At 51.2% G+C, this 19,925-nt stretch overlaps 1 protein-coding gene across 5 annotated transcripts in view; it reads right to left on the bottom strand.

Annotated features, from left to right (window-relative positions):
- LOC128336649 (testis-expressed protein 2-like) overlaps positions 1-19,925 on the bottom strand; it is a 28,016-nt gene that overhangs the window by 3,201 nt on the left and 4,890 nt on the right. For 3 of the 5 annotated variants that reach the window (XM_053276637.1, XM_053276636.1, XM_053276638.1), the window contains exons 3-12: positions 11,903-13,248; positions 9,687-9,887; positions 8,528-8,861; positions 7,096-7,328; positions 6,570-6,716; positions 5,842-5,941; positions 4,809-4,941; positions 2,273-2,410; positions 1,719-1,931; positions 376-496 (exon numbers count right to left, since the gene is read on the bottom strand). In XM_053276637.1, the coding sequence (XP_053132612.1) occupies positions 376-496; positions 1,719-1,931; positions 2,273-2,410; positions 4,809-4,941; positions 5,842-5,941; positions 6,570-6,716; positions 7,096-7,328; positions 8,528-8,861; positions 9,687-9,887; positions 11,903-13,222 (2,940 nt within the window). In that variant the 5' untranslated portion in view covers positions 13,223-13,248. Of the gene's footprint in view, positions 1-375; positions 497-1,718; positions 1,932-2,272; positions 2,411-4,808; positions 4,942-5,841; positions 5,942-6,569; positions 6,717-7,095; positions 7,329-8,527; positions 8,862-9,686; positions 9,888-11,902; positions 13,249-18,315; positions 18,503-19,925 lie in introns of those variants that run through there. The other 2 variants (XM_053276635.1, XM_053276639.1) reach the window with 2 other exon arrangements.

Below are 19,925 nucleotides of genomic sequence, written 5' to 3'. Positions count from 1 at the left end.
GGTGCCATTCTGGGATGGGCAAAAACAAACAAACAAAAATATCTGGGGACCCAAGTTTGAGAACGCCCGCACTGAGCCATTGGCCACAAGCCTTCCTTCAGCAGGCTCCGTGCTGCCAAGCGGGAAGTCAATGAGCTCTTGAAGATGCCTAGCTCTATACGCTTCACAGCAGATTCAAGGTCAAACCCGACGCCCCAGCAGAAATCCTCCTCCCCTCCGTGAATTTGTCAAGTCTTTTCTTCAAAGTGATCTGAGCCGGCAGCATCGACCCCTTAACCAGCTGTTGGGCTCCATTTCTGCTCTGAATCCACGTAGCTGGTTGTTTTGGGTCCACAGCATCCTTTTGAACCCACCCCCAGTAGCCCCCAACGTTACCTGGAACTCGTGCTGAAGTTTCCTCTCTATCCATTCTGTCACGTGGATGAAGGTGACCTCTCGCTCCCCCAGCTTCGGGCGGACTTTGAGGTCCAGCTGTGGTGGGATTCGGAAACTGTACCTGGAGCGGGGAGGCAAGGGAGACCCTCACTGACTTTCCCTGGGAACTTTGCCATTCTTAACAATACGCCCTCCTTGAATGGTTCAGTTGCATCCCCAGACGGGGATTTTCCTGAGAGCTTCCTTGAGTTCCTGCAGTGAACTGCATGTGGAGCCACAGATGTACAACTAGCAGGTCTTGCGCTAGCTCTGGCGTTTCCAACCTTTTAAAAACAAGCATACCCCTTCTCTTGTAAACTATATCTATCTGTCTATACACACTGTGCACATACACACACACACTCTAGTAGGGGAGGCCCGTCTTTGACCAGGCAAAGCCATTTTGCATTTTAAAAAGTTATTCACAGCTGTAAATAATGGGACACACCATATCAATTTCAGCCAGAGTTCTCAGAGTTTTCCGAAACCTGTCAATCAGTTTGTAGCCAGCCAATCAGGAGCAGAGGAGGCGGGTCTTCACTTTCCTCCCTCCCCTTCTGCAGTGGACACATCGCTGAGGATGTATGGGCTTCAAGCTGGCAATCCTCCGATGGGGAACCAATAGTGCAGCTGCAGTGTGGGGAGGCAGGAGGGCTCTGAGTTCCCCCTGAGAGTCCAAGTACTACTAGGGCTAGTAGTACCCCCTTTTGGGAACCCCTGTGCTAGCTCACCCAGTTTTTTTCTGTCTGCACCAGAGGCAGAGCATTGGGGAACGTTTTAGGATGGCTGCCTCCTGCTGTCACTGCCCTTTCCAAGCTTAATGTGGGGATGCCAGAAAGCAAGCTATTTTCCTTTTAAATTTTAATCGTTGCACACTTTCGATTTAAAGCCCTTCTGATTTACCAAGCTCTTGTAGCATTTTTGCCCCAACTCTTCTGCAGAGACTCGCGGAGCGGAAGAAACGATGCCTGGTGGGTCTCATGGGTCTCCGGACATCATTGCTGATCACGTAGTAAATCATTTCCTGTAATCTCATTGAATTCTTCCCCTCTCCGCCCGCTCAGCTGTTTCCCTTGAATGACTTGGCTACAGTCCTATGCATGCTTTCCTGGGAGTAAGGCCCATTGAACTTAGTGGGAGTTCGGCTCGTGGCAACAAATGCCACAGATTAATACAAGGCCTGCTCTAGCAGGGAACATCCTTGAATTTATCTCTGCACCTCCCTTGCCTGGCCCACACCCTTCTCCTCTCCAGCCCTGCCAAAATGTGGGAGACCAGTTCTCCGTGGCCCTCTTGTCCCCTACCAGACTCGATCTGTTGGAGGTGGAGGAATGTTCACAGTCAAGGTGCCCGTCAGTTCTTGGACTTCCACCGTCAGCAGCAACGGCGTGTTGGAGACTTCTTCGATCTTCTTCTTAATAAACTCGTTCTCCGTCGCCTTTTGGAAGTATTTGGACTTGGCAATCTTGTCCACGAAGCGCAAGATCTTCCGGCTGGTGCTGTTGCCGGCAACATGGCTGAGAGAGAGGAGAGTGATGGTCAGCCTTCGCCCGCAGGACGGTGGAGTGGGGAGCGTGCCCAGTTCAGGGCTTACAGTAAGTCCTGATCGGTGTTCCCTCTACCAGGGATACCCAGATGTTGTTGACTACAATTCCCAGAATCCCCAAGCCATTGCAGCTGGGGATTCTGGGAGCTGTAGTCAAGAATATCTGGGAATCCCTGTTAGAGGGAACACCGGTCCTGATCATTACTATTACTCATATACCACTTTTCAATGAAAAGGTTCTGTGTATAATAAATACGTAAAGCGACGCCCTTCTGAACAGACAGGATCAGCACTGTCCCTCATGGGCTTTACCCTTCAGTCCCGGGCGGGGTGTTCCTTTCTCCGGGGGTCCCAGAAGGCTCCATGGTTGGAGGATCTTCCTCGTCAGAAGAACCAGCACTGGAGGATTCTGCATCACTGTTGGCCAACAGGACTAGCCGGGGCTTTACACTAGAGAGAGAGAGAAAGGAAGGAAGGAAAAGAAAGAGAAAGAAAAGGAAACGAAGGGAAGGAAGGAAGAAAAGGAAAGAAAAAAGAAAGGTGTGACCTTATGCCAGGGGTTCTCAAACTTGGGTCTCCAGTGGTTGCTGGACTTCAGCTCCCATCATCCCCAGCTCCAATGGCCTTCAGCCATCATGGCTGAGGATGATGGGAATTGAAGTCCAACGACTTCTGGTTTGAAACCCCCTGGCCTTAGCAACAGGAGCTCTCTGCAAGGAAGGAAGACCTGCCCCTGTCCCAAGCCACGTGATGCGTCAGGAACTGCCTCTGCTCTATATTTAAGCCCTTCACCCTGGATTAAGGAGGTGCACCCTGGTGACAGTGACCTATATACAGCGCAGGGCGGAGGAGGATTTTCTCAGGAAGCATACAGCTCCAGAGCTCTTCACGGGCTTATCTGGTGTGATGGTCAAGTCAGCAAGTGGGGCCCTGAGAGGAGGGAGGGGGCATCCCTGCCTGCCCCCACACCCGTGGTCACCAAATCCGAGTGCAAGAACCCTTGTTTCTCTCCTTCTCCTTCTCAGGTCACAGTTTTGTACTTTCTCTATCAGCTGCTGCAGGGAGAGAGAGAAAGAAAATAGGCGGTCTGTGCTAATTTGGTGACTTCCAGGGAATTTGCCTTGATTTGGCCTTGGAATATGTGCGCCGCCTACAAGCATTGCCACAGCAGCAAAACATTTTGAAATTGAAATCCAATTCTCTTTGGATAAAAGACTATTTGGCGGAGTGGACGGGGGGATACCAAATCAATTTGGAGTCAGATAATTCCACACGTGCCACTCTCCTTCCTCAAGAATTGTGCCTGCAAAAGCCGAACTGGGTGCTTTCCAGACTAGACCCTGCAATGGGGTCAGGACAAATCTCAGAAGCATGCTTCCACACGTCCTGCGTCGTGAGACCGCAGTCCCTATGTGGACAGCCGGGTGCCGTTCACATTGCTAATGCCTTGTTTCGAATTTAATCGCTGCGATACAGAGCTAGGACGTCGTCTATCCGGTGTAAGGAAGTTGCTGTTTTTTCGGGTTGTTAGTTTCCCCAAGACGGGTCCCCCTGCTGTTTACGTTTCGAATGCAACTTGCCTGAACAGAGGCATTTTGCTGCTGTTGAGCAGCTAGTCTGGAAAGCACCCTGGAGCATGAGTGAACAAGAAGAAAAACTGCCTGCAGAACCTGATGCTCATTTTCATGACACAAGAGACGCTTTCCTGGAACCAATTATTCTCCCGCAGTCGTCTCCCCTGACAAGCAAAAACAAGCTGACCGCAGGGTTGACTTTCATTCCAGTTCTGCCTGCGCCTTATCTTGGTGAAACTGAACCCGGCTCTCTCTCTAGGCATGTAACGGATCCACCTTTGGCCTCATGCATGGCGTTGTCTAATCTGATCCTTTCCTAAGCGGCTATGGCAAGTCAATGATTTTTCCAGGCACTAGTGACTGAATGACCATTATTGAGAACATAGAGCTCACTCTGCCCAGACTGGTGCGAAGCCCCCGGGGCAGTGATCAGCACCCATTTCTGAAATATAGACAGCCAGGCATAACATCTGTGCGAGGTGCTCTTTGATAGCTTCGTATCAAAGATATGCATATCACATCAAAAGGTATCAACAGCAAGACTGAGCAACCAACCTGAAGCCTGCCAGAATATAAATATTTTGATCTGGAATTTAAAGACCAGTCTGAGCGGATCTCCTGTGTCAGGGAGTTCCACAGCCTGATGTCACGACAATGTTACCAGGGGAGACAGGGGGGGGCCTGTTTTTTCCAGCAGCAGCGACATGCCTCCCACAATGCCCAGATCCAGCCTCAGCCACTGACACTCTCTGGGGGACCTTGGGCCACTTACAGTATTTCAGCATAACCTACCTTGCAGGGTTGTTGTGAGTATAAGCCCTCAAAGAAGCCTGAACTCCCCTCAGGGCAGGTGGGTTTTAAAATGTGACAAATTCATGCAATACCAATAAATTCAGCAGGTGCATCTTTCCTCAGCTGCACCAGTTGAATTTCCGCCTGCCTGGCAGCTGTTAAAAGGTCAAAAGAAAGCAGCTCTGTATTTGTAGGTGGGAGAGGGCTTCATGCCTTTCTTGCATCTCTCAGAAGCGTCTGGTTGGACACTGTGGGAGAGCAGGATCCTGGATGAGATGGAACTTGGGGTTCCAGTCCAGTAAATGGAACACCCATGTTCAATGGCAGTCTATCCCTGAATTTAAAAAGCTATGGAGAAACAACAAGGGAGAGCCATTGCCTCTGTGCCATGGTTAAGCTAACCAGAGGCCTCTGATTGGTCACTATCAGGTTCTTCTGAGATGTGCTCTGGGCTGTTCTAGAAGCGGGCAAAGGGGCCTTACCCTTCCCCAACGTTGTCTGCCTTCCCGCTCTCCTCCCCCAGGGCTTCCTTGCCCAGTTTGCACAAGTTCATCTTGGTCTCCAGAGTCATCTGCAGGGCTCCGTTGTAGGTCACCTCCATATCCACCCAAAGTCCTGCAAAGCAGAGAAGAAGACAGAGACGGTTGTTACCGCTGGACGGATGCTCAGCAGCGGAGGTGTCTTGGCTGGTCAGATCTGGGCCCAGGAAGTGTCATCTCTTGAGCTCCTGCTGCCAGTCATGCGGTTCTTATCCAAGAGCCAATTCCCATGTTAGATGTACACCAACTATTCTTGACACCGAAACATCTGAATGCAACAAATGCATTTGCAAACCATGCATCATCCAGGTACACTTATTAGAGAGCCCGGGCTGGCTGGCTACTCTGGAAGGTGTGAATGGTCCATGTTTTTGTTCTAACTGTGGGTCCACATGTACAATGCAGGGTGACTTCATCCTTTCAGCTTCCCTCAAGCATAATGGTGGTCCAAGTCTTGGCCTGCTGATTGCAAGAGCCCCCCCCCCGAATCTTCGTTGATTGATTGCATCAATCAATCAATCGTTTATTGATTGCATCAATCAATCAATCATATTGCCCCATATAAAATCTCTGGGCCGTTTTCAAACCAAAACACAACAACAATTAAAAACCATTAATCATATAAAACATCCGACCTCCCACAATGAGTACACCCGTCTTGTCTAGATTCAGCTTGACTTTGTTCTCCCTCATCCAGCCCATTACCAATTCCAAGCAAGGAGGTCAAGTCGTTTTCTGGCGTATTCGAAAATGTGGAAGACTCACCGACACTTAACAGTGACGGAAGAGAAGAAGAGCACTCACTTTGCACACAGAAGGTCCTGAGCGCAGTCTCCAGCACCGCTGGTTAAAAGGATCTCAGAGTGGGAGCAGCGGGGAGAAAGTCCTCTGTGCCCAAGACCTTGGACCAGTCATGTTCAATACACATGCCCACCACTAGAGGGAGGTGTGGGTGGGTGTGCCTGCCACAACATACCTCGCTTATCAAGAGTAGGGCTTGACGCACTGAGTATGTGCGGGATGGAAGTCCCCATGTCCAGGTCAGTGAGCGTGAGCTCATTCATGAAGTACGGCAACTGGGTTGGACCAAAAAATGGAGAGGGAGAAAGAAACATAATGGTGATGAAATCCAAAGAGAGGCAGAAGTTGGCTTTTGAGTCATCAGAGGGTCAAGGGTCGCCCAAATTGGGCCCTTGAAGGGGACCCAGGGACATCCGAAGAAGGCCCATGGCCAACCCTGAGGCCTGTGTGATGCCTGTATGTGTGGGGCACAGGAGCTGTCTCTGCTGAAAGAGTCATTTGGAAAAACTCTCAAGATGCACCTCTTTTCTCTCTTAAAATCAAATTAATTTTAAACTGTTTAACTGTTTCCTATTCTGTGGAATTGGTTTTTTTAAAAAAATTCTGTTTTTATATTTGTTGCATTTTAAATTATGTACACCGCCTAGGGACACACACATCAGGCAGTATATGCATATGGTAAACAAACAAACAAACAAACAAACAAACAAACAAACAGATAAACAAACAAATAAAACCCCGCCATCGCTGCCTTCTCCCACCTTCCCCGTTCACAAGCGGGCTTCCTCCAGAGGCTGCTGGCACCATTAACCAGAACTATTTGCCCCATTTCCTTTTGCAGAGGCTTCGGGGAGAAAAGGAAAGGTACCTCCTCCTCCTCCTCCTCCTCCTCCTCCTCCTCACCTTGATTCGGCCCAGTTTCTTCTGGATCTTGTTGGAAACTTGGTCGGCCCAATATTTCTCCCTCAGGAAGTCCCAGAACATCCGCCCAAGCACTGCGTTGGCCCACGCCACGTAGGGCTCGCTGCTGACATCCACGTCCCTGAGGAACTGGGAGGGACCAAGAGAGGAAACGGTCGCGGCTTGTCCTAAGGAGCCGGCGGGGGGCGGAGCCAAAGGAGGTGCAGCTGCCTTTGCTTCCCAGCCGCTTCGGTTGCTCCTCTCTCTCCCCTCCTTCATGAGAGTCACGACTGGTCAGCCTAGGCAGCGCAGCTCTCAAATGGGGCGGGAGAGAGAGGAGCAGCTCAAACAGCTGCCAGGAAGCAGGGGCGGCTGTGCCTCCTTGGGTGACCTCCCCCCCCCCCCCCGGAAATAAGTCCAGGAGGAGAGAAGAGGAAGGGGCCTTCCAACCCACTGCTTTTATCTCTACTCACGGGAGACCCTGGAATCCCCCCTGGGTGTCTTCTTGGCCAGCTCGGTGGCTTCTCACCTTCTTTGGTGTCGGGCTGCCTGCGGTGCTGGGGCCAGGGCTCTCGGGCGGGCTCGAGTCGCTCGCTGCCGGGACAATTCGGGACATGTAGGTGTCATAATCCAAGAGGAGTTTCTCCTGGACGCTCCCGACGAGGTCTTTGGGCTTGACCAGAGAAGGGAGGTCTTCCGTGCTGCCCCTGCTGCTGCAGTTGCTGCGGGTCCCCCTCCCGGAGGGGCTGAGCTGGTTCAATCCTGCCCGAGAGAAAGTGGTGCAGTGGAGTTGTCGCAGCAGGAGGAGGAGGTGGTGGTTAGGGTTAGGGTGACATAAGGAAAAGCTCTGCTGGACCAGGCCACAGGCCCATCCAGTCCGGCATCTTGCTTCGCTCTGTGGCGAACAACGAGGTGTCCCATCAGGATCAGAGGGAGCACGATGCCACTGCACACCATGCTAGGGAACGAGGTGCATCTGGGGCATTATACTGGGGCAGAATGTATGTTTTCTCATGAGACCAGCCCGGCTGGATCAGGCCCAAGGCTTATCTAGTCCAGCATCCTGTTTTACACAATGGCCCACAGGCAAGAGGTGGGCTTATGCCCCCTTCCTGCTGCTGCTCCCCTGCAACTGGTATTGAGAGGCATCTCGCCTCTGAGGCTGGAAGTGGCTTATGACCATCAAGCCTAGTAGCCATGGATAGACCTGTCCTCCATGAATTTGTCTAAACCGCTTTTGAGGCCATCCAAGCTGGTGGCCATCACCACATCCCATGGCAAGGAATTCCATAGATTATTTCCATAGATTCTCTCAGAGGAGAGCTGGTCCGGTGGTAGCAAAGCATGACTTGTTGCCCTAGCTAAGCAGGGTCTGCCCTGGTTTGCACTTGAATGGGAGACTTGATGTGTGAGCACTGTAAGATATTCCCCTTATTAGGGGATGGAGCCGCTCTGGGAAGAGCATCAAGGTCCCAAGTTCCCTCCCTGGCAGCATCTCCAAGACAGGGCTGAGAGAGACTCCTGCCTGCAACCCTGGAGAAGCCGCTGCCAGTCTGTGAAGACAATACTGAGCTAGATGGACCAATGGTCTGACTCAGTATATGGTAGCTTCCTATGATCCTATGCTTAATTCCACCCAAGACAGGGTGTTGCAAAAAGCACATGAGCACAGACAGAACACAAACATGGCAAACCATACCAAGGAAGCACCATCTATCTAGACTGGCCTAAGAGACCTCAGCTCCCCCACCAAGGGTCTGACCCGGTATATGGCAGCTGCCTATGTTCCTATGAAAGAACAGTGGGACAGAGTTACAGAAGGACTTTCATGATTCAGGCCAGCCTCTAAATTTGTGACCCACCCGGCTGGGGTCTCCGTAACCATTTTGTTCATAAACCCAAATACGATGCCCGAGTTAAAGCGTTCCACAGGGATCACAGCAGGGTCCAGGTGCCTTTACCTGATCGTATTTCGCATTGATGGGCGTTATGTGGCTCGTAACCTTCTGCCTGGGAGGCCTTCACGAGATGCTGGAACCACTCCTCCTTATCCCTCCCTGTTCTGCCAAAGAGGTAAAGAGTCCTTTCCTGGGGGTCAGCCGGCGTCTTGAGGGGCCCCTCCTGGCCTGGGGCCGGCTGCCTCCTCTTCATGCTCTTCTCCCTTGAGGGGTCCATGTCATGCTCACTGGGCCCTTTGCTACCCAGGAGTTCATCGTGGTCTGGGAAGAGAACACAGATGGGGTATTTCTTGTTCCACATCCTCTTGCGGGCCAGCCCAGGTGGGAAGAGGAAGACCTGGAATTTCAAAGGAAGACGTCAAGCCACGGAGTGAGACCACAAGCCACCCTGGAGACTGTCTGTTCTGTGGTGGTGACTGCTGGATCCTAGAGATCAGCAATGCAGGAAGCGGCCTCGTAGTTAAATGAGGGGTTCCTAACTGGGGTAACAGCACCCTGGGAGTGTTTGAAGGGCTCTCAGGGGGTGCTCCTCAGAGCCCTCCTGCCTCCCCACACTGCAGCCGCGCTGCTCATAAGGAGTCTTACTGAAATTAATGGGCCACGTTTACTTCAAGTGGGAGCCACTTCAAAACGTTTGTTTCCATGGGAGTACTAATGACTCAGTCTGGATGTAAGCTAGTGACCAGAGCAGGACGTCTCATAATGGTAACATTTAAATTTGTGTGCATGTGCACTGTGCACACACATGCACACTCACTCACTCTCTCTGTGGGGCAAAAAGTTGTGCCGTCGAGTCGGGGTCGACTCCTGGCGACCACAGAGCCCTGTGGTTTTCTTTTTGGTAAGCTACAGGAGGGGTTGACCATTGCCTCCTCCTGCGCAGTATGAGATGATGCCTTACAGCATCTTCCTATATCGTTGCTGCCCGATAGAAGTGTTTCCCATAGTCTGGGAAACGTAGCCTGGTATGGGAAACAGACCAGCAGGGATTCGAACCGGCAACCTCTGGCTTGCAAGTCAAGTCATTTCCCCGCTGTGCCATTAGGTGGCTATCTCTATGGGGTACCTGAGCTCAAAGATTTGCGACTGAAGGGGTACGCTTGTTTTCAAAAAAGTTGGGGATGCCTGGCTTCAACCACACGCCCGTCACTTGGAGTCCTACCTTGGTGCCGCTCATTTCGTAGTGACGGTGGCTCACAAAAGCCGCCTCCAAGATCTCTTCCTCAAAAGTGGCCCGTCGGGGGATGTTGTTCTTGGGATAGGAGAGCTTCAAGGTGGAGTCTTCCAAGGTCACAAACACAGAATGAGTAAGGGACGGGTGGTAGATCTCGGGATCGTAGGAATACATTTCATTCATCCAGCCCTGGAAAGAAAGGCCGCTGTTTAGAGCTGGAGACCTTTGCAGGTCCTGTGTGATGCAAAGCCATCACCTTCAGCCACAGCCTTCAGGAGGCTTGACAGACTTCACGGGGCAGAGGAGGGGGATGTTCCAATTCTGCCTTCTGCCAGCATCGCTCGGGATGCCAACTGTAGCGTTCGTGTGGGCACATCTTTGCATGCATGGGTGCCAGAGTTAAGAGGCAGGTTTCCTCCCAGTTCAGGTATTTAGCTTCTAGAGACCCAGGGGGGAAAGGTGGAAACCGGATGAATGGCAGCTCTACTGCATGCGTGAGTGACCACACTAACACATTTCCTGGATTCAAAACAGGGGACAGCAATTTACCGGGAGCAGGTATCAGGAAACTGAGATTGTTGCTGGTTCATAGGAACCGTGAGCTTTCCCGGACAACAGGCTTTACTTACGAGGCTTTATTGCAAACTCAAAGTTATCCCAAAAAACTGACACAAAAAGTGGATTTTTTTTTAACCCCAGATATAAATTGGGCTACACTCTAATACACAATGGAAAACCCGAATTGTGTGTAAAATGCTCCCCGATAGCTTGCAGGGACTTCGGGGTAAATCTGGCCGAGATGTGAACGCACCCCCTCCATTCCAGAGCAGATGCGAGCGAAAGGGTTTTAAAAAGCCCTCCCTGTGTGGGAGGCAATCTGGTTAATCATAACTGAACAACAACATTAGCATTTTCACACAACGCATCGTCAACTTGCGGAATTCTCTGCTGCGAGATGTGGTGACGGCCAACAGCCTGGATGGCTTGAAGAGGGGTTTGGATCACTTGATGGAGGAGAGGTCTATCAACGGCTACTAGTCGGAGGGCTATAGGCCACCTCCAGCCTCAAAGGCAGGATGCCTCCGAGTACCAGTTGCAGGGGAGTCACAGCAGGAGGGAGGGCATGGCCTCAACTCCTGCCTGTAGACTTCCAGCAGCATCTGATGGGCCACTGTGTGAAACGGGATACTGGACTAGATGGGCTTCCTTGAGCCTGATCCAGCAGGGCTGTTTTTATGTTCTTATGGTCTAAAGGCAGAGACTGAGTTGCAGAAATACTGTTTCAACCCCACCCCCCTCCCGTTTTAATAGTAGAAAGCTTTCTTTTACTGAGTCAGACCCTCCTTGGTCCATCTAGCTCAGCATTGTCTACTACACTGACTGGCAGCGGTTCTCTGAGGTTCCAGGCAGGAATCTCTCTCAGACCTACCTGGAGATGCAGCTGGGGGTTGCACCCGGGACCTTCAGAGCAGATGTGCTACCACTGAGCTCAGGCCCCATCCCCTCAGGGGAATATGTTATCGCCAACAGTACTTATGTGTGGTCACCCATCCAAATGCAAACCAGGGCAGAGCCTGCTTAGCAGAGGGGACAATTCATGCTTCCTGCCTCAAGGCTGGCTCTCCTCCCCATACAGCATACCGATAGGATCTGTGCAACTCTACATGCATTGCACATGTGTGGATAACGGTCTGTGCGTCCAGATCTGTAGGGGTGTGCCCGGCGCACACAGACTGTACGTGCACTGATCCAACACCATGGATAACTGGCTGCAATTGCAAAACAACAGCATCTGTTTAAAAGGCAAATATAAAGGGTTGCAAGCAACTCAAAGCGCCGTGCCTCCGAGTGCTTCCAGCAGTAGATTCCCTGCATCCGAGAGTGGCTGGGCCGGGGTGAGGAGGGGGCACAGCTACCTCTGGTACCCGGCAGCTCGAGTGTCTCCTCTCTTTCTTCGCGCCTCGCTCAAGAGCTGCGCTTCCTGCAGGCTGGCCATTCATCAGGTAGAGCGGTGCGGTTGACCTGATGAATGCCCAGCCTGGTTCGCTCTACCTGACAAAAAGCCAGACTGCAGGCAGCGTGCCTTTTGGTTGGGGCAGGAAAGAGAAGTGCAACCCGAGCTGTCAAGAACCAGAGGCACTCCCGCCCCCCCCCCCCGCCCCGGCTCAACAGGATTAGCTGCTACCGCCTGCATCATCTCCCACCTTCATCACGTTGGGGTCTTGCAGCAGCTGATTCGGCACCCCCAGCAACAGCTTGTCCCGAGGCGGCTGCGTCTTCCGCGGAGACCGCGAGCACTTGGGCACCAGCAGCAGAATCATCAGGAAGCCCAACATGAAGCCGCCGGCCAGGCCCAGGAACAGGCCCGAGACGTACGGAGGCAAAGGCAGGACCAAGTAGTTGTAGGCCAGGATGGCGACGCAGGCGAGGGTTTTGCATGGCACTCTGCAGCAAGGCTTGGTGGGATGGAGGACGCCCAGAGTTGGAATGGCCCGCACGTCATGATCCGAGCCTCCGTTCTTCTCCCGGGCCACCTCCACCACCTGGATGACGTCCCCGTAGGAGCAGATCTCGTATCGGCAGTTCAACGAGGGCCCCCACTTCTGCTCCCCGGGGAAACATCCCTCCGCTTGACTCTTCTTGGACATGGCTCCATGGTGGTCCGTCTCATGGCCGGAGTCCTCCGTTTCGTCCTCCAGGATGGGCTCCCTGCTGTGGCTGGACGGGGAATCGTGGGCGTGATTGCCAGAGAGGGGGCCCTTGTGTTTTGGCGAAACGTTGTTCTCGTCTCCCATGATTTTGCTGAGCCGGCTGAGAGGTTCCTGCATGGCCTCTGAGAACCGCCTCTTGGTGTCCTCAAATTTGGCCTCCTGGGCCTTGAAGAAACTGCCCTTGCTCTCCGAGGGAGAGATGTTGGGAGAAGAGGGCGCCGTCCGGGAGTCGCCATGCTTGCCCTTCGGCTGGGTGATCTGTCGCCACAGCTGGACGTTCAGCTTGGAATCCGACTTGGACTGAGTCACCTCCGGCTCTTGGCGGGAAATCTCCGTGGAAATGGATTTGACTAAGCTCAGCAGAGGCTGGGGCTTGAGAGAAGAGCAGTCCCGGGCCTCGATCTCCGTCGAGACGGACTTCACTAAGTTGATTAACGGTTTGGGGCCTTGAGGGTTTACCAGGCCGGTCGTCCTCAGGGGTGGGAGAGCCGACAAGAAATCTGATTCGGGAGGAGACGGGAGAGGCGACGGCCCATGGCATGTGGTCCCTGCTCGGTGGGCTTCTGGTGGCCTGGCATCTTCAGCCAAAGAACAGTTCTCCGCTGAGTCCGCAGGGACTCCTTCCTCGTCTTTATCTAAGGCAAAGATCAGCTCGTTCCCATCCACACCTTCCCAGCGGTCCTCCTTCGTGGTACCAGCCAACTGACTGGGCAACCTTTGGGTACCAGAAAACGTGGCTCTCTGCTGGGGGGATGATTGAGAAGAAGACTTTGTGGGAGAAGGACTGGATGCCGTGCTGGAGCGGTCAGCCATCTTTTACATCCTCACTGGTGCTGAGCCTGCAGAAGGGAGACAAAGGCGTTAAGAACCCTGCTGGATTTGTTTCGTCCTGCATCCGGCTTCCCGCAGAGGCCAACTAGATGCTTCCACTACTACAACAAATATATCTATATAAACGTTCAACAAATGTTTCAACCAATGTTCTCAAAACAGTTTACATAGAAAAACAAACAAACCAAATAGGATAGTTCCCTGATCCCAGAGGGCTCACAGTCTAAAGACAAACACCAGCAACAGCTGTGCTGGGGCTGGATAGGGCCAGTTGCTCTCCCCCTGCTAAATACAAGAGAACAACCACCACTTTTAAAAGGTGCCTCTTCGTTCAGTTAGCAGGGGGAAGCTCACAACCGAGGCATGATGAAAGCAAGAGTTCTCCTCTCTGCTGTTGCTTCCTACCAAGTGGGATTCAGTGGCATAATCCCTCTTGATAGGGAGATTCCACATGGCCATCATGAAGAATTGCCATTGACAGACCTCTGCACCATGGACCTAATCCCCAAATGTCATTTGAACTCAGGTATACAATGTGGAGAGTGCACAGTTTTAAAAGACAGGCTGAGATCCACTGACAATTCACAACCGATTCTCCCTTTTCCAACTGCAGCCTTTAATCAATTCACTGCTTTTAAATAAACGAAGCCAGATATCAAAATAATACTCTTTGTGTTTTGGGACCGTTAAATCTTTATAGCGACATCGCTCTCGTTTGGGATTAACGGGAACAAATCTGCTTATGCTTTTATAACCTAATGGAATCACCGCGTATACTGAACAGTCAGCGTTATTTGGTTTTATTCTTCCTCAGTGTTTTCAACTGACTTTGCCTTTAAGCAAGAGTGACTCATGCATTGTCATATTAATTTTGAATCTGTGTGTGGTTTCTTTTAAAAAATGGCAACCAATTAAAAATAGGTTGTGCTGCAAGCAAGAAGATTTTTGCCAGGAGCTCTATTGGTGTGTATATATGTGTGTAAATATATAAATGGGGGCGGGAGGGAGAGAGCTTCATGCACTCTGGTGTTTTGAACTTTAATGTTATTTCCAGTGCTCTGTGTATATGTCACAATTCTATGCGAGCGCAGAATGATGGCTTATCAGCTTCAGAATTCAGCTTCCCCCCACAATCCCAGCTTTTAGTTATTTTTTTAAAAGCGAGTTTCTAGCCTAAAGACATGCTTGCCAGTGGGTGGCCATGGCCTGTCGGAATCTGAGAAGCCAAAAAAGTGGTGAAGATTTCCATGGCTCAGGGAATGTGGCCTCCATGACCCACAGATCTCTATGCCCTTCCCTAATACCAGAAGTAGTGGGATAAATTGTGCAAAACTGTTAATTATTTTTTTAAAAAAAATGCACAATAAATTATGCAAAATAAGAAAATAAACCCAGCAAACAGGCTTTTGTTTTGCCTTTCTTGGCATGGATTTTAAGCACAGAGGAATCGGAGCTCTGGTGTGTATTAGCAGATGTATTCCGTTCATATTCAGATCGACTTGATTTGCGACGGTGAGCTTTTCCGACCACACATTTTCTATCACTGCATCGCCCTTGATTTCCTGTAATATAGTCTACGCACTCATTTGATTGAATGGAGTAGACTGATGATCAGGGTGAGTGCAGTTCAAGCAAAACAACAACCGGGGAACAAAATCAACACCGTCGAAACATTCCGGGAGTTTCCATAAATGAGAGGAGGGATTCCTCAAGAGGGGGTAGTAGTAGTGCCCCTAGGGGTACTTCAAGGGCTCCTGGGTGTCCTCAGAGCCCTCCTGCTTCCTCACACGGCAGCCGCACGATTGATTCCCCATCTGAGGATCGTCGGCTTAACCACGCAGCTCTACCTGACGAATGGCCAGCCTGCAGGCAGCACGGGAGAGAGAGGAGCCACCCGAGTTGCTGCTGGGAAGCAGAGGCAGCTGTACCTCCTTTGGCGCCCGCCCACCAGCTCCTGAGGACCAGCCGCTACTGCCAAGACAGCCTCCGAGTATTTCTATCCTGCTCTGTCGCCTTCATGTCCCTTGCAGTTTCCTGTCTTTTTGGAGAGCAAGATGCTCCCAGCGTAAACCACCAGTGGTGGCCAAGGCCCATTTAAGGAAAGGTAAAGTGTGCCGTCGAGTCAGTGTTGACTCCTGGTGCCCACAGAGCCCTGTGGCTGTCTTGGGTAGAATACCGGAGGGGTTGACCATGGCCTCCTCCCGCTCAGTATGAGACGGTGCCTTTCTGCATCAAATGGCACAGTGGGAAATGACTTAACTAGCAAGCCAGAGCTTGCCCATTTAAGTACCATGAGCCAAATGCGGTGGTGGGAATGATCGGGGTGGGTGGGATGACTCCTCGTTGTGGTTTTTTTGACAAGGTTGACGCTCGAGGTAGAAAATAGGGGCTAGAAGGGCGGGACCCCCAGCCATGTGGAACCACAGTTTTAATTCTGCTTCCAAACGGATTACCAAGACGGCAAAGCCCTAGCATGGAGTTGCCAGCCACTAGCTGTTGCCTCTGTCGCTAGCAAAGTTCCCGCGAAATGATATGCTCGTGCACGCATGGAGTATTCCCACTGGTTGCTGCTCACGTCTGCACGCCCACATTCATTCTTGACCCTTTGTTTTCAGAGGTTAAGTGTGACAATCTTTGGCAGTCCTCCCAGCAATATGCTGGAACGTTAGTTGCTAGGCATGCAAATAGATCTGAGGGGGAGGACTAGCTGTAGTATCACAAAGGTACGGATAGGTCCACAAGGCAGGAGTAAAGCGGTGATATTCCCCCCCATGTGACATTCCTAAGAACACGCCAAAGAACATTTGAACAGGCTCTGTTCCCAAAAGGGAGGGTCTCCAAACACAGCCTATCATCTCCCCGACCTCTCAGGTTTCCCACCTCCACGTCCCTGAATAAAGACTCTGTTATGGGCTCAGCATTTCTCTCTGCCGTCAATCACCCGCCATCCTGCACTGCATGGTTTCTAAGCGTACAAAAGCCAGCCCCCACCTCCTGAGAGGTTATTAACTTGCTGAAAGGCCGATCGATAGCACAATAATGATGGTCCAGATTTAGAAAGCTCATTCCACCCAGAAGGAACTCAGAGTACGCAGCAATATGCAGAGAACACGGAAAGTGCAGCACCAGCCTGGGGGATGGGGGTGCCAGCCATCTGGGATCGTTATGGCAACATGGGAACAGAGGAAGCTGCCATATACTGAGTCAGACCTTTGGTTCATCTGGCTCAGTATTGTCTACCCAGACTGACAGCGGCTTCTCCAAGGTTGCAGGCAGGAATCTCTCCCAGCCCTATCTTGGAGAGGCTGCCAGGGAGGGAGCTTGGGACCTTCTTCATGCAAGCAGGCAGGGGCTCTTCCCAGAGAGGCCCCTTCCCCTAAGGGGAATATCTTACAGAGCAAACACATTCAAATGCAAACTAGGGCAGACCCTGCTTAGCAAAGGGGACAATTCATGCCTGCTTCCACAAGCAATTGTTGGAGTCACCCTGCAATGTTCTAGTTTGTCAATATTGCCAGGTGTTTCTTTTTTCTTTTTGATAGATCATAAATGCTAGAATTCAGCCCATGCCTTCCCACATCAGCTCCAGAGAAGGGGCAAGTTAGCAATCCCACATTCATCCTGCCCTAGTTAGAAACTCTTGCACTTCCAAAGCCCTCTAAGCAAAGCATTTACAACAGACCTAATTAAGGCTCCCCAGTTCCCAGTCCCCAAATATACTCCCAGTGCCCTGGGACTTGTGAAGCAATAATAAGGGAGGATTCTAAGGGCTGGTGTTTCTCCTTCAGAAGTTGGAATGTTTGCTAAGATTCTGTGTCATCACAGCAGCTTGTCAATGGCTGGCTGGTCAGTGGGAGAGCGTGTGTCCTTGGAGACAGCAGGTCTGGACTTATAGGCCAGGGTTCTCAAACTTGGGTCTCCAGATGTGGCTGGACTACAGCTCCCAACATCCTCTGCTACAATGGCTGGACATGTCCAACATCTGGCGACCCACATTTGAGAACCCCTGGCCTAGAGGCCACTGAATAATTTGGAATACCCCCCCCACACACACACACACCCCATTCCTGTCCTCTCCCTTCATCACAATATTCCAGCTAGCTGGACTGAAACCTGATGCATGAACTCTGGTGCGTGTGTGTGTGTACACACTAACTTAACCTGCAACAGCGCTGCGTAGGAGTTAAGAAACTGACAAATGTTTCCGCAAGCTGCTGTTTTCACCTCTCACTTCTGCTATACATTCAGCAGCAGCCTTAAGGGAAGCCACACTCTCTTTCAGCCTCAACCCCTTATCTGCACTATGGCCCTACCATACTGGTTTGATGTAAGGATGGGGCCCTCGCTCAGTGGCAGAACATCTGCTTTGCATGCAGAAGGTCCCAGGTTCAAGCCCTGGCAGCATCTCCAGGAAGGTCTGGGAAAGACTCCTGCCTGAAACCTTGGAGAAGCCACTGCCCGCCAGAGCAGGCAATACTGAGCTAGATAGACCAATGATCTGACTCAGTAGACACCAGCTTCCTAGGTTCCTAAAGGTAAAGTGTGCCGTCAAGTCGATTCTGACTCCTGGCGCCCACAGAGCCCTGTGGTTTTCTTGGGTAGAATACAGGAGGGGTTGACTATTGCCTCCTCCAGCGCAGTATGAGATGATGCCTTTCAGCATCTTCCAATATCGCTGCTGCCCGATATAGTACCCGCGGGGATTTGAACCGGCAACCTTCTGCTTGCAATCAGATAATCTATTTGGCATGCTTTGAACACTCCAAAGAGCATTATAGCAGGCTAGGACGATGGCCGGAAGACACACAATGCAGCCACCTTGCTGGGTCTGGGTCTGGTGAAAGCCTGGCTGGGGGTCCGTTCAGGGACTCCATCAGCCTTGAGTTCCATAGAAGAAAGAAAGTTAGTAAATAAGCAAGCAAGCACCTTTCTCCAGGGACATTCAGCACAGCAGCAGCTATAGCAAACAGGTACCAGAAAATTCAGCTATGCTAATGGGGACAATTGAAGTCAGCGAGGTCAGTCAAATGGAGTGACATAATTATCAGAGACACGGATTTGCTTTGGAAACTTACCTGGTCAAACCCAATGAAATAAAATCCGGCGGGATGGCCTTGTGGCCCACAGCCCTCTTAAAATGGGACCTTGGCTCTCAACGGCTGCGAAGGATGTTCACGGCATCCAGATCTGGTCTCACCTTTGGAAGCTGGAATCATGCATCGCTCCCAATGCTAAAAATAAAGGGTGCTTTGGCACCTTCCCTCCTGCTCACCCACCCACCCACCCTCCTGCATGCATCTCAAGCTTCTCAGCCTCCGGCTGTGTCTCAGCATGGAGGGCAGCCTGCAAGCAAAAAAGGAGGTTGCTAACAGGAGCCAGGCTCGACAATCCAATGGGAACGGAGTGTTGTCTTGGGAGTGAGTGCCTTTGTGTGGGTCTGAAAAACCAGCCAGCTATGGAGAGAGAGGCAAGAGAACGAGGAGGGGGCTTCCGCTGCAGGAGGGTTTTTCGAAGAACCCTGTGGAGTCTGTAAATCTGCAGTGGCGGGGATTTCCGTGTTGCTTCCAAGGTTTAATACAAGCTGAGCCTGTGTGTGTGTGTGTGTGTGTGTGTGTGAGAGAGAGAGAGAGAGAGAGAGAGAGAGAGAGAGAGAGAGAGAGAGAGAGAGAGAAGCTCAAATTCTTCACCAAGGGGGAAAAAAAATTGTGACCGGACTAAATTTTGCAAATGTGTTCACTAACTGGGAAGTGATGGTTCTCTAGTACTCAGCTGTCCTGATTCAACCCAGCATAGAGTCCTTTCCACTGGCGGTTCCTGGTATCGCTCTCGGGGTTTCTGAGCTCTTAGGAAGCTGGTGGGGGGCGGGGGGCGAGGAAGCCGAAGAGAGCAGCGAACAATAACCCCATTCTTAGGTTGGGTAGAGGTAAACAGTATACCTGCTATTTTGTTAAATACTACATTTGCCACTGGAGAAGACTCCGTTCAAGTTGAACCGCGTCTGGCAACAGCATATCCGTGAACAGATGCTGGCAAAACTATGATACGTTATCCCTCAGCTAAAACAAGACATTGGGAAGACTGGCTTGGACTTCTCCCATCTTATTGATGAGCTTTTCGACTATTGGACTGTTTAATTTGATACAGAGACCATCCTAATGACTATGTTGTGTGTATATAGACTGAGTTTTATTGATTGAGTTTTATAACTCCCTACGTAACTGCAGAGTGTTCCCTAAGGGTATAGTTTTATCATAAATTTATTACAATATATGTATGTATCTGGACTAGGACCGGGGAGACCTGAGTTCAAATCCCCCTGCAGCCATGAAACTCACTGGGTGACTCTGGGCCAGTTACTTCTCTCTCTGCCTAATCTACCTCATAGGAAGATAGGAAGCTGCCATATACTGAGTCAGGACATTGGTCTATCTCTGGCTCAGTATTGTCTTCACAGACTGGCAGCAGCTTCTCCAAGGCTGCAGGCAGGAATCTCTCCCAGCCCTATTTGGAGATGCTGCCAGGGAGGGAACTTGGAACCTTCTGCTCTTCCCAGAGAGGCTCCATTCCCTAAAGGGGAAAATCTTACAGTGCTCACCCTTCTAGTCTCCCATTCATATGCTACCAGGGTGGACCCTGCTTAGCTAAGGGGCCAAGTCATGCTTGCTACCACAAGACCAGCTCTCCT

This window comes from Hemicordylus capensis, chromosome 13 (genome assembly GCF_027244095.1).
Source record: "Hemicordylus capensis ecotype Gifberg chromosome 13, rHemCap1.1.pri, whole genome shotgun sequence".
NCBI classification, from domain to species: domain Eukaryota; kingdom Metazoa; phylum Chordata; class Lepidosauria; order Squamata; family Cordylidae; genus Hemicordylus; species Hemicordylus capensis.
This window is presented reverse-complemented; position numbering and strand designations above follow the sequence as displayed.